Here is a 14,210-nt window from a genome sequence, read left to right as displayed (position 1 = left end):
GAAAAGGAGAAGGGGTTGAAAGCCAGCTAATCTGCCCTGAATCATCCAGTAGTAAGAGTCACATACGTGCATATCATTGGTTATGGATATTTAGTCAGGTGACGTGGGATGGGGAATATTGCCTCAGCAATTTCCTTGCCAATCTTGGCCTAACTTACCTTTCAAGTGTTATGTTCACCTTTACAGTTTTAATGGACTGAATTTTGTCCCCCTCAAGTTCATATGATGAAGTCCTCACTCCCAATGTTACTGTATTTGGAAATAGGGCTTTTAAAGGAAGTAATTTAGCTTAAAAGAGGTCACAAGGTTGAGGCCCTAACCGAAATGTTCTGCTCTTAAGAGAAAGAAACACTAGAGTACCAGAGCGTGCAGGAACAGAGGAAAGGCCATGTGAGGACTCAGCAGGAAGGTGGCTGCCTGCAAAGCCAGAAAGAAAGGCCTCGCCAAAAACTAATCCTGCTGGCACCTTGATCTTGGATTTCCAGCCTCCAGCACTGTGAGAAAACAAATTTCTGTTGTTTAAGCTATACTCAGTCTGTGGTTCCCTGTTACTGCAGCCCAACAGACTAATACAACAATCCTTTGGCAAGATAAGTAAAATTATTGTTTCTTTGACACATTTTCACTCACCTATGCCCCTTCTGTACTTCCATGTGTAATTCCCTTCACTTTTCTCTTTGCTTACAGAAATCTTTCCCCATCTAACCTAAGATTTGTCTGTTAAGCTGCCTGGATCATTGCAGTTCACCAAGAGCTTACTCAACATCCCTGCTATTCTATAATCTATGCTAAACTGGCTATAATCCCATAACTCCCCATGTCTACGTTTCTGCATATAAGCCTGTCTCTCTAACCAGCCTAAGCTCTTTTAGTTCATGAACTAGGTGTCAGTTCACTAAAGAGCATTTGTTAATCACTACAGGTAAAACAGACCCATAGAAATTCCAGTTTAGTAAAGGAAGGAACATCATTTGACCTTGAAGGAGGTAGAGCCTTCATTAACAGAGGCTTTTGGTAACAATACCTGTCAGCCATACCATACTATTGTCTTATTTAAGACTCAAAAACAATGCTATAAGCTATACTACTTCAGTGTGGCACACTGTCATCTCATATACTACACCACCTCTTTTGAAATGTTTGCCAGACTAATAGAGAATATGGACCTAACATTTCTTTGCTTTGCCTTTAATGTCACTAGATTGACTTTGCAATATTAACTAACAAGTATATATTTGGGTATCAGCATTCTAAAAAACTTAGCAAAACAGAATTTAAGATAGTGGCTTCCCCAGGCATAGAACGAACTTATCCCTTAGTACAGATTTTTTTCCTCACTTGCTTGAAGGGTTTCATCATTTCACTGAAGTACCTACAAATATCTTTGTAACCATGTATTTTCAAGGTTCAAAAATCTAGTTCTTAACTGAGAACTCCCTACGGAAATGGTCACATGGTGGAATGGCTTTAACACAGTTTAAAGCCTTTCTAACTATCTTATAGCAAAACATGCACAATGGGTTTTCAGTTTAAAGAACACTTTTCTTTAGGAAAAAAAGTCCTGTGTACAATGTGGAGTTGTAGACCATGATCCTAGGCTTAACTGAAGTCATATTTTATGTTTCCATTCAAGCCAGTTGATTTAGCTCTCTACAAGCAGAGAACTGTAAGCTGCTACGCCCTTCAGCCTAATTTTGGCGGTGTGGGCTGTAATTCTGTTGTCAGATTTACTATCAATGATAGGATAGGGCTTCCCTGGTGGTGCAGTGGTTGAGAGTCCGCCTGCCTATGCCTATTCAGGGGATGCGGGTTCGTGCCCCGGTCTGGGAAGATCCCACATGTCGCGGAGCGGCTGGGTCCGTGAGCCACAGCCACTGAGCGTCCAGAGCCTGTGCTCCGCAACGGGAGAGGCCACGACAGTGAGAGGCCTGCGTACCATTAAAAAAAAAAAGAGGATAAAGGGGAAATTTGAGGAATTGCATCATATTTTTCACTTCCCAAGCCTTGTACCTACAAAGTTGCCTTTGATGGAAAAGACTCAAAGGCTCTTCATTACAAATAATAACGAAGGACATAATTGTAATGGTCTACTCAGGGAGATTTGGCTAAATAGCTGCTAGATTGTAAGTTCCTGCATTTTGAGTTGCATGGAAAATACAAGGCCAGTATTTTTCCTTTTCCTTAAAACGACATTCCAACTTTAACAGTTCTCTTGTTCATTTGAAATTTACCTATAAAAATCTTTCCTGAATCAGAAGACCACTTGCAAACAATTTTGAAGTCACATAGAGCTTCAGAGGCCCATTAGTTCACAACTGTGCTGTTTCTATCATGCTAGTACTTATAGCTTTCAAAATGTGGTAACCCCATTTTCTTCCCACACCAACGCTTCCAATCCATTCAAGGCTTTCTTTGCATCTTTTCTCTGCTACTAAGACCAGTTATTGTCAGAGTTGTTGTTCCGCTCTCCGACAATGATATTTATTTATAAGAAATAAAATATTTGTAAACAAAAATGTTGCTGTTCCCTTATGCATAACCGTGAGTTTCACAGTAATTCCAAATAGCCCCAAAGATTCAGTTTTACCTGGTTGCAACACTCATGTTCTTACAAGTTGCCTCAGGACTTTGCCTATTTTACCCACATAATTGCAATTTACTCTGAAATGTTAAATAGATAAATCAATACATACCAGTTCTAGTTTAGCACTTTTCGGAGTAATAATTAACTCTTCTATAGTCACTTGGAAGAAATCTTTTTCCAGGGCAATTAGTTTATATATTACTCTAGGAGCTAATGCCCCCTCTGAAACACATCTTGGCATCTTAGTTTGGCCCTTGGTTACAACTAAGCAGCCTTATTCCTTCATAACAGATAAGAACCCTGTATGCCTCAGCTGTCCCTAATTAGGTTACTCTCTATTTCTCCAAGTGGCTGATTAAACATGACTCAGCTTTTTCCAAACTTTTTTTTTTTAAAGAAGAAAATGTTTTTATTAATTACCACATGAAATTGACGTGACATCCTAGTAGGCTGAACTAGGATAAATAATGCTGTTATAAAATTTACATTTCTCACATCCATTTCAGAAGAAAATGTTAGGTATTAGGGCTCTTCTAGGTCTTATGGACAAATTTCAGTAAACCTTTTGTTTTTTAATAGTAAACAGCAATTAACATATTTCTCAAACTGTGCTAAGAAGTAGTTAGCAAGGTAACTCTGAAATCTGTGATCACTGGCAGGATTAGGACTGTTTTGTTAAACATTAGGAAGCACATTTCTATTTTAGAAATGTTACTAACATAATGTTAGTGCATCGTTTTCACTGGTAAGGCAACTGCTTGCTGTGGGTACCACAATGATTAGCAAGTTTCTTAAGTAACAGATACATGATGAATCAAGACTCAAATTAGTCTCCTTTCCCAACTTTGCTCTCTTTTGGAGCAGAAACAAATAGCTTTGTCATTTGTACATAGGGAGGTTAATAATTTGAAATTCAGTTGCTGTAATCTAACTCACAATTTAAAAGGGGATTAGATTATTACTAGGAATGTCTTTGAAATACTTCTAGTTTTTAAAATAACCAGGCTTCTGAGTAACTTCTCAAACCTACCTTTCTATTTGGGTACGTGACTTGATAAACATAACACATTTGACCTGTATAGTAGTAATTTCTTCTATCACCTATATTTCACCCTCAATAATGGTTAGAGTTGTGGTTTCAAACAATTTCTACATACAAAGCATCATCTTTAAATAAGTTTCCTTTTCACTGAACTGAGATTCTTTTTCCCACTTACGTGCCTGTGAATGGTAATTTGAACATACACACACTTACTTTAGGTATGTGTATATATGTATTTTTTAAGTAAATTACTTTTACCATTAGAATAAAACTAGACTACAGGGACAACTCTGTGAAGACAGTTTGTTCTTCCTTAGAACTCCTCCTCTAGGTTGAGGAAGGCAGGTACAGTTCACTGAAGGATGTGATGAGGCTGAAGTAAGTCTTCTCATCATCTGTTAACCCCACATTGCCAGATCTCACCACCACAGCTACATGCATGTCAGCTTCCTCAGCAGCACTGGCCTCTCGGGTAACGTCCGTCAGAAACAAGTTGTTGATTGAGCACCCAATGCTGCTGGCAATCTTTCGATAACTCTCACTCTCCACTTTGTGTCCAATCTCGGTACCAAAGTGACCATCCACAAGCTCAAGAATATCTCCCTCTGTAGAATGCCCAAATAACAGTTTCTGTACCTCTACACTCCCTGAAGAATAGATATACACCTTCATTCCCACCTCTCTCCATTTCCTGACTGCTGGAACCACATCTTCAAAGAACTCTGCTTTCATGCTCCCAGATTTGAATGCTGCCCTCCACATGTGGCCCTGCAGGTGTTTCAGCACCGTGGTCTTCCGGTCCAGAGATATCTGCCAGCACTCGTTAACTACCACGGCCTGGATCATCCGCTGCAGGTCACCCACTGCATTCCCGGATGCTGCTGGGATCGGAACAGCCCCATCCAGGTGGGAATCCTCTTCAGCCTGTTTCCTCAAAAGATTGACCCCCTGCTGGCACTCCTCTTCTTCCCAATGTGTCTGCAGATACTCTTTAACATTATCTTTGATGTAAGGAAGCAAAATGTCCTTCACGAAAGCAATCGGGGTTGTGGTACTTTCGATATCTAACAGGATCACAGTGACTTCGGCGGGCACCGAAAGCACACAGCCATTTCCCCACCGGCTGCTACTACGAGAATCGACCTACTGGTAGGGAGGGCGGAGGGCAGTGCCAGCTGCGCCCAGCAACCTGCTGGGCTTCAGACAGCCCCGAAAAGAGTCCCAGAGCGCACAACCGCGCGCGGCCTGATGCACGACGCGGAGAGGACATGTCGGCGCCCCTGAAAATAGAGAAACCCGCAGCACAGGGACCCTGAACTCGCAAGCTGCCCGGGGCTCGGATTCTTTTTTTTTTAAAGGAAGAATCAGACCATTTTGTCAAATTCCCCAAATTGTGCTGAACAATCTCAAGGACAGATCTGTTCAGGACCACTAAATAGATTTAATCAAAATTTCTTAATCAATTTGAAGAATCTCAATTTATTGAAATATATACACAAAACATTTTTTATTTTTCCGGTAGTTGCTACCGATGGTGCTTTAAGAATTTTCTTTTATCCTTCATGGTGAGCTTCATTAACAAACGTTTAGAAACTTTCCATCACTCTGGGGGTACTTTCAGTTATTAAAACTATTTAGTACAGATTATATTTTAATTTTATATTGGATGCAAAGCCCTCCTCATTCTGCCTACCAATACCAACTTATTAGTCTTGCTAATAACTTTCTTACTCGTGAAACTTGGGCTGAGATGGAGGTAAATATGGTAGGATTTTCCCCCTCCTTGTTTACTATGCTTGCTTCTCTGGAGTTGTATCAGAGAAGGGGGAACAGCCCTTGTTAAGTTGCCTGTCCTTTCTTGTAGTTGTAATTACTATTTCCTTACATGAGCATCGTATGTACATGGTGGTAAGGTTGTTGTTCCCTTTCCATCGGTTATCAGCTCTTACTAAGCTCATTGTCTGCACAGGTAGTATATCCCAAGCATCTCACAAATGCATTTTTCATCCTGCATAAAATTCAACTTCATCTCCAGCATGAGACATGATACTGCAATCTCAGATGCAACTCATTTTTGTCCATATTGTGGCAATTTCCAGTAGCCTCCAAGCTCGTCTATTTCCAGAGTCCAACTTCGGGCCTAAGAAAAATGTGCAGAATCTCTCAACAACCCAGAAATTGCAGAAGTAGTTGTTTTCCCCTCACTGTATGACCATATCACCCATGCCACCTCTCATTAGAACTTTCTTTACTACCAGATTTTGGAGAAGTTCAACAAGCCCTATGGCTGAGGTAACATCCTTGGTATTATGAGATATCTGGCACCCCTGAAATACAGAGTCCTGCAAAACTCAGATGTATTATCTCTATATTTCTTGCTGCATAAGAAACCATTCCAAACTCATGCCGAACAGCAGTCATTCATTATCACTCACACAAAACTTTGTTCTGAACATGCTGCTATTTCCACTATAATTTCTGCCTGATTTGCTAACTTCCAGTAATAAAAACTGATCTCAAACAGCATTTCACAACATCCTGTTGCAAGTCACAATGGAGATTCTTCTAGTTAGAAAATTTTCCTCTATTGAAATGATTTCTAATAAAAGAGACCAAAGTTACTAGTGATACAGATAAAACGTAATTTAAGATGGTATTTCTCAAAATACTAATCTCTCATCATGTATCATTAAAGTGCCCTGTAGTCAAACACTTCTGGAACAGAGCTGATAAGCTATTTCTCCTGTGTGAAGATTAATAAACCACAAATGTGCATTTAGGTCACTGAGCAGTCTTCTAGTGAAGACACAGGGTTATACATGCTCTGCTGAATTCCTGGCACTATCATTCAGTACCTCGGAAGTGGCAAATGCCTCGGATTCTTCATCTATGAGATAAGACCAGTAATAGCTTTTGCTTCATAGGAAAATTGAGAATGACATAATGTATATAAAACTCTAAACCTGACCGATACATACACTTAGTAAATGCTCACTAAATGTTAAATATGAGTATTATAAATATTTCTGAAACTTATTTGACCACGGATAACTATTTTGAAAAGTTTTGGATTAGGGATATATTTAATGAAAAACAATTGTGTGTTTGCTTTTCTTTGGCTCATTTGATGCTGGGCATTAAATATGTCACTTTCCATCCTTTGCCTTGAACTTGAGGGCACTGAGGTTGCTGAGAAGTCAAACATAACCTGCTTCATTCAAAAGCAATTTTTTTACATAAATGAAAACAGAAGTTTCGAACTTCATACTCTTAGATGGCCAATAGTTATATTAAGTAAGGCTGACAGAAGGATAGAGAGAGTAAACACTCATGACCTCAGAAAAGATTAAGGAATAGCCAAATGAAAATTGGGTGAGAGAATCTGGGAATCATATTCATAAAAAGATGGTCCCAGAAGCAGCTAAGGAGGAGTATGGAAAAAAAATGTTTATGAGATTTCACTAACAGGGTCAGCCCAACTAACAGCTGAATTTGAGCTTCTTTTCTCCCTTCTTTGTGTATTATCCTATGGTAAACAAAAGGAAACGAGAGGTCTAGAAAGGAGGCGATGGTGCTGACTATTTATTCCAGGGTGAATATAACAGAACCAGGGTTGGAATAAACCTTAAAAGTGACAAATCCAAATTCCCTGCCAGATCAAGAGTTCTCTGTCCAACATCCTGGCAGATTGTCATTCAGACTCTAAAATATTTTCAATAACAGAGACTCACTGCTGGCTCAGGCAGACTTACAGACTACCTCTAATTATTCACATTTTTTTTTTTATTAAGCCAAACTCAGCATTCAATAACCTGCCACAATCTGGTGTGCTTCTATCTTCTAAAGAAAAATAAAATAAATCTAACCCTTCTTTCAGTGGGCAATCCTTTGAAAACAGATATCATGGCTCTCAAGTTTTTGTTTCTTTAGGTTTAATTTATCCAGTTTATACAGAGTCCACATGACCTTCTGGATAATCACTAATCTGAATTTCATCTAGTGGCCGCAGTGTCATTTTCAACTATCTCACTTAAACATTTTCACTAAGGATAAATGTAATGTGAATATATTCATCTTTCTTGTTTTGCACTCTATGATGAATTCTGAGTCTGCCTTCAGATATAGATAACAGATATTTATATACTAGGATTTCATCACTGGACCTGAGTCAGAAAAGAATCTGAATATAATCCTCTGAATTTGTACCAGGTAATGCCAATCTGCTGAATTTCAGATATATATTGCTGGTTCATACAATGGAAAATTAGATTTTTCTGTCTGGTTACTTAGAGTGCATGACAAATAGTCTAAGGCAGTGGTGACTGACATCATGGGAATTTTTCTGACATATTGTGAAGACTGTTGAACTTCAACTTGATTAGGAAAATCCAATAATCTGAAGGACAAGATGATTTAAAAATCAAAGCAGTCAAGTATAGTTGATCACTAGGCAAAATCAAGCAAACAAACAGAAACAAAACCATGGTTTCAGTTCTGGTCCTAATCAGTCTTTGATTCAATGAAGTAAAGGACATGGTAGGTCATGTTGCCTTATCTTTCACATATTTTGAGCACCTGACTCCTTATGCTCCAAGAAATAAATATCAAAAGAAATAAGAGCAAAAAAGTCTTTAGAATTGCAAGAGCAAACACTCATCAGCTCTACCTTGACCGCACTCTTGAAATGTTTTGTTTCCATTGGAAAGGGGAAAAAACTCTTTTTAATTCAAGAAATCTATTGATAGCACGATTAGTGATTCAAAGATGAGTATTATGGGGCTTCCCTGGTGGTGCAGTGGTTGAGAGTCTGCCTGCTGATGCAGGGGACACGGATTCATGCCCCGGTCTGGGAAGATCCCACATGCCATGGAGTGGCCGGGCCCGTGAACCATGGCTGCTGAGCCTGCGCGTCCGGAGCCTGTGCTCCGCAACGGGAGAGGCCACAACAGTGAGAGGCTCGCATACAGCCAAAAAAAAAAAAAAAAAAAAATGAGTATTATGGATTTCAGAATTATTCAGGGAAAGCTTTTCTCTTGATTTTTTAACTGGAGGTTCAAAAGTAACGGTGATCTATTTGCCTATAGAATAATACTTTCCTTCTGCAGTTCAAGGTTAGTACACAGAAAAATTCACTGATTGGATGAGGATAAAAGTAACAGCATTGACATTTTTCTGTATACATTTGTATGTTTTACCCAGAATCTATCTACCATGATTGCATTGAATGTGTTGCAGAAAGAAAAATACTAAAACCATTACTAAAATCAGGCTCAGTCCCAGGTCCCATCACTCTGTAACACTTGAAAAACCACTGCTTTTTGTATCTGCTTTAGTCTTCAGGCTGCACTCAAGCTCAGCACATTTCAAAGTACTGCAAAGTACCTCACTATAGCTGAAAAACATATAAAGTGTACTAATAAAATGACCTTACTTAACTGGAATATCTTAGTTTCATGCTACTACCAAAAGCAAAGGAAATTAAATTTTAAGAACACATTTGAAAATGACCTGAAGGTTCATTGTTGAATCTCGACGAAGGAAATTACAGCAAGACTGCAGTTCCCACAATGTACTATCTTTGCACCTTATTTTAATGGCAGGCTAAAGTTTCTCACATAATCACAAAATTAATAAAAACTAAAGGCAACACAAGAAACTAAAGCTAAAATTCTAAATAAGCATGAGTTCAAAGTGAATAGCACGGAAGTTTATATTTTTCTTAAAAAGTTAAAGGGAGATACCAAGGAGGCAATGTAACTGTATTTTATGTTACAGCATAAAATGGGGCTCAGAGATATAGCAGTGATCAAAAAATGGGGGCTTGTCTACTTAGGAAATATTTTACAGTTATTGATTTTTAACAAAAGTAGCATTTCCAAGAACTCTTCCATGTTTCTCTAGAAATGCTGCAGAGTAAAATGTTGTTGAATTTATTCTTGGTTTAAACTTGCAGAGTCAGGGTTTTCAAGGCACTGAAAAGATGAAAGCAAAGAAATTGTTCAGAGACTTGTGAGCATCAATTTTGTTTCTTCCCTTTGAATGAGCTTATTGCTTTGTTGTGACTTGCAACTGCTCCACTGTGACTTGCAACTTTTTTAATGTAGATTTTTCCTGAATAGTGACGTAAGTCTGTGTCTCTCTTAGGATAGGCAAGATTCTTTCTGAGCCAACAGCTACATGCCTCATAAGGAAGCCAAAGTTATGGAGAAGTCTACCAGATACGCTCCACTGGCTCTTGCTTAGTGTTGCTACTTTGCTCCTGTTGTGTTTAAGATCACTGACCAAATAAATGTGGAACTTACAGCAGATTGTGTGTATTTCCCCGCATTCTCTACCTATCTGCAAAGGTGCAGAACTTCATAATGGACTTTCTTTTCCTGTGAAGAAGAGGTTAACAGCAGGCATTGTTGACCTACTTGCTTATATACTGGGGGAGAGAAAATTAGAAATCTTTGGATATTTTTCCAACAAACTTCAAGAAATTACTTATAAGAACTATAGGAATTGAATGTCATTCAGTAGGAGACCAAGACACATCAAAAATACATCTACAAGTGGAACGACTCCCACAGAACATCTACTGAACACTGGCAGAAGACCTCAGACTTCCAAATCTGAGAAAATCTCCACTTAACTGGGTAGGGCAAAAGAAAAAAGAAAAAAAAAAAAGAGACAAAGGAATTGGGATGGGACCTGCACCTCTGGGAGGGAGCTGTGAAGGAGGAAAAGTTTCCACACACTAGAAAGCCCCCTCACTGGTGGGGACCGGGCATGGGAGGAGCTTCAGAGCCTCAGGGGAGAGCACAGTAATGGTGCAGAGGGCAAAACAGAGAGAATCATGCACAGAGGATTAGTGCCGACCAGCATTCCCCTGCCTGAGATGCTTGTTGGCTTGCCCACTGAGGCAGGTGGGAGCTGGGTGCTGAGGCTTGGGCTTCAGAGGTCAGACCCCAGGTAGAGGAATGGGGTTGGCTGTGTGAAGACAGCCTGACGGGGCTAGTATGCCATAGCTGAGGGAGTGTGGGAAGAAGCCTGGGCCCACGAGAGAGGCAACGGACCATTGTTGGGGGGTGCATGAGAGGGCCAGGCCTGCCTTAGGAGCTTTTCTCTCCATGCACTCACAGACAGCAGGGTACCACCTACATGAGCTCCAGGGGTGGGTGTGAGCTAAGGCTGCTATCTCAGACCCCAGAGGTGAGTCCTCTACCGCTGCCACCACTGCCACCAAGGGTCCTGTGAGAAGTTCAGGTCACTGCCCACACCTTTCTGGAGCCTGTGCAGCCCGCCGCTGAGGATCCTGTGATCCTGCGCCAACTTCCCCAGGAGAGCACAAGGTGTGCTTCAGGCTTTGCAACTTCCTGCCAGCCTCTGCTGCTGCACGCACTCCCCACACATCCCAACTGTGACTGCCGTATCCCTCCCTCTCCCCAGCCTGAGTGAGCAAGTGTGTGCTAATCAGCCGCTGATTTCACCCCCTCTCACCTGGGCGGGGAACAGATGCCTGAGGGTGGCCCACATGCAGAGGCGGGTCCAAAACAAAAGCTGAACCCTTGGGGCAGTGTTACCAAAGAAGAGGAAGGGAAATCTCTCCATGCAGCCACAGAAGCAGCAGATTTAATTCCCACAATCAACATGGTAAACCCTGCATCTGTGGAATATCTGAATAGACAATGAGTGTTCCCACACCTGAGGCTGTGGACACTGGGGGCAACCGTGGACTTTGGGGGCAAGTAAATGCAGGAGTTGGGCCAGGTCAGAGTCTCAGCTGGCCCCAGAGTAGATCCGGAAACCGACCTAGAGATATTGGAGGATTTCCTGGGAAGGCAGGGATTGGCTGTGGCTCACTATAATGGCAAGGACACTGACAGCTGAGGCCCCAGGAAAATACTATTATTATTACTATTATTTTTTGTTTCATTTTGTTCTGGTGTTTATTATTCTTCTAATTTTAATTTATTTCTTTTCTTTTTTATGCTTTTATTTGTAGTATTTTTTAAATTTTTTTCTATTTACTTTTTCATTATATTTTTACTTATTTTTTCCCTTTGTTTTGCTTTGTTGTTATCTTTTTCAAACTATATTCTATATTTTTCTATTTTTACATTACTTTTTCTTGTTTTTTCCTTTTGTCTTCTTTCTTTTTCTTTTTTAATCTTTTTGTGTGTTTGTTTTATGCTTTCTTTGCCTTTTTTTAGTTTACTTTCTGCTCTTGATTCGTATTTGGTTTTTTGTTTTTGTTAATTTAGTTTTATTATTTGTTTTCATTTTGGGGTTCACTTACTGTTTGGTTGCTCTCATCTTTCTTGTTTTCTGTTTGTGTGTGTGTGTTTGTATGTGTATTTCTTTGTGTGTTTTCATCTGTTTGGTTTTGCTTTTACCATTTATCTTGGGGTTTTATTTGTCTGTTCATTTTCTTTTTTTTCTTTTCTTCTGAACCATAGAGCTTGCAGGTTCTTGGTGCTCTGGCCAGGGGTTTAGCCTGAGACTCTGAGGTGGGAGAGCTGAGCCCAGGATGTTGGACCACCAGAGTACTCCTGACCCCAGGGAATATTAATCTGCGAGAGCTCTCCCAGAGGTCTCCATCTCAACACCAAGACCCAGCTCCACCCTATGGCCAGCAAGCTCCAGTGCTGGATGCCTCACACCAAGCAACTAGCAAGAGAGGAACACAATCTCACCCTTAGCAGACAGGCTGCCTAAAATCATACTAAGCTCACAGACACCCCGAAAAACACCACCTGACATGGCCCTGCCCATCAGAGGGACAAGATCCAGCTCCACACAATAGAACAAAGGCACCAGTCCCCCACACCAGGAAGTCTACACAAGCCACTGGACAAAAGTCACCCACTGGGGGCAGACACCAGAAGTAAGAGGAACTAGCTACTGCATCCTGCAGAAAGGGGACCCTAAACACAGTAAGTTAAACAAAATGAGAATACAGAGAAATATGCTGCAGATGAAGGAGGAAGGTAAAAACCCAAAACACCAAAAAAATGAAGAGGAAATAAGCAATTTAGCTGAAAAAAAAATTCAGAGTAATAACAGTAAAGATGATTCAAAGAAGGAATCAATAGCTGTATAACTGAGGCAGAAAAATGGATAAGCGAGCTAGAACATAGAATGGTGGATATAACTGCCACAGAACAGAATAAAGAAAAAAGAATGAAAAGAATTGAGGACAGTCACAGAGACCTCTGGGACAACAATAAACACAACAACACTCAAATTATAGGGATCCCAGAAGAAGAAGAGAAAGAGAAATGGTCTGAGAAAATATTTGAAGAGATTACAGTTGAAAGCTTCCCTAACATGGGAGAAGGAACAGTCAATCAACTCCAGGAAGTTCAGCAAATACCATACAGGATAAACCCAAGGAGAAACACGTTGGGACACATATTAATCAAACTATCAAAAATTAAATACAAAGAAAAAATATTGAAAGCATCAGAGGAAAGGCAACAAATATCATACCAGGGAATACCCATAAGGTTATCAGTTGATTTTTCAGCAGAAACTCTGCAGTCCAGAAGGGAGTGGCAGGATGTATTTAAAGTGATGCAAGGGAAAAACCTACAACAAAGATTACTCTACCCAGCAAGGATATCATTCAGATTTGACAGAGAAATAAAAAGTTTTACAGACAAGCAAAAGCTAAGAGAATTCAGCATCACCCAACTAGCTTTACAACAGAGGCTAAAGGATCTTCTCTAGGTGGGAAACAAAAGAAAAGAAAAAGGCCCAGAAAAACAAACCCAAAACAATTAAGAAAATGGTAATAGGAACATACATATTGATAATTACCTTAAATGTAAATGGACTAAATGCTCCCACCAAAAGGCACAGATTGGCTGAATGGATACAAAAACAAGACCCATATCTGAGCTGTCTACAAGAGACCCACTTCAGACCTAGGGACACATACAGACTGAAAGTGAGAGGATGGAAAAATATATTCCATGCAAATGAAAATCAAAAGAAAGCTGGAGTAGCATTTCTCATATCAGACAAAATAGACTTTAAAATAAAGACTATTAGAAGAGATAAGGAAGGACACTACATAATTATCAAGGGATCAATCCAGGAAGAAGATATAACAATTATAAATATTTATGCACCCAACATAGGAGCACCTCAATACATAAGGCAAACACTAACAGCAATAAAAAGGGAAAACGACAGAAACACAGTAATAGTGGGTGTATTTAACACCTCACTTACACCAAAGGACAGATCATCCAGACAGAAAATTAATAAGGAAACACAAGTTTTAATGACACAATAGACCAGACAGATTTAATTGATATTTATAGGACATTCAAACCAAAAGCAGCAGAATACACTTTCTTCTCAAGTGCACATGGAACATTCTCCAGGATACATTATATCTTGGGTCACAAATCAAGCCTCAGTAAATTTAAGAAAACTGAAATCGTATCAAGCACCTTTTCCAACCACAACACTATGAGAGTGGAAATCAATTACAGGAAAAAAACTTTAAAAAACACAAACACATGGAGGTTAAACAATACACTAGTAAATAACCAAGGCATCATTGAAGACATAAAAAAGGAAATTAAAATA

General features: G+C 39.8%; 1 protein-coding gene across 1 annotated transcript; it reads right to left on the bottom strand.

Annotated features, from left to right (window-relative positions):
* Window positions 1-3,953: 3,953 nt before the first annotated feature.
* On the bottom strand, window positions 3,954-4,472 carry LOC309959624 (enolase-phosphatase E1-like; the record flags this gene model as incomplete). Its single annotated transcript, XM_082835973.1, has 1 exon — window positions 3,954-4,472. One exon carries the CDS (start codon window positions 4,470-4,472, stop codon window positions 3,954-3,956), a length of 519 nt encoding a protein of 172 aa, XP_082692099.1.
* Between the last annotated feature and the right edge of the window lie 9,738 nt (window positions 4,473-14,210).

The sequence above is a fragment of the Leucopleurus acutus genome, assembly GCF_964270905.1.
Source record: "Leucopleurus acutus genome assembly, chromosome: 3".
NCBI classification, from domain to species: domain Eukaryota; kingdom Metazoa; phylum Chordata; class Mammalia; order Artiodactyla; family Delphinidae; genus Leucopleurus; species Leucopleurus acutus.
The sequence above is the reverse complement of the archived record's forward strand: the minus strand, read 5'-3'. Positions and strand labels throughout refer to the sequence as shown.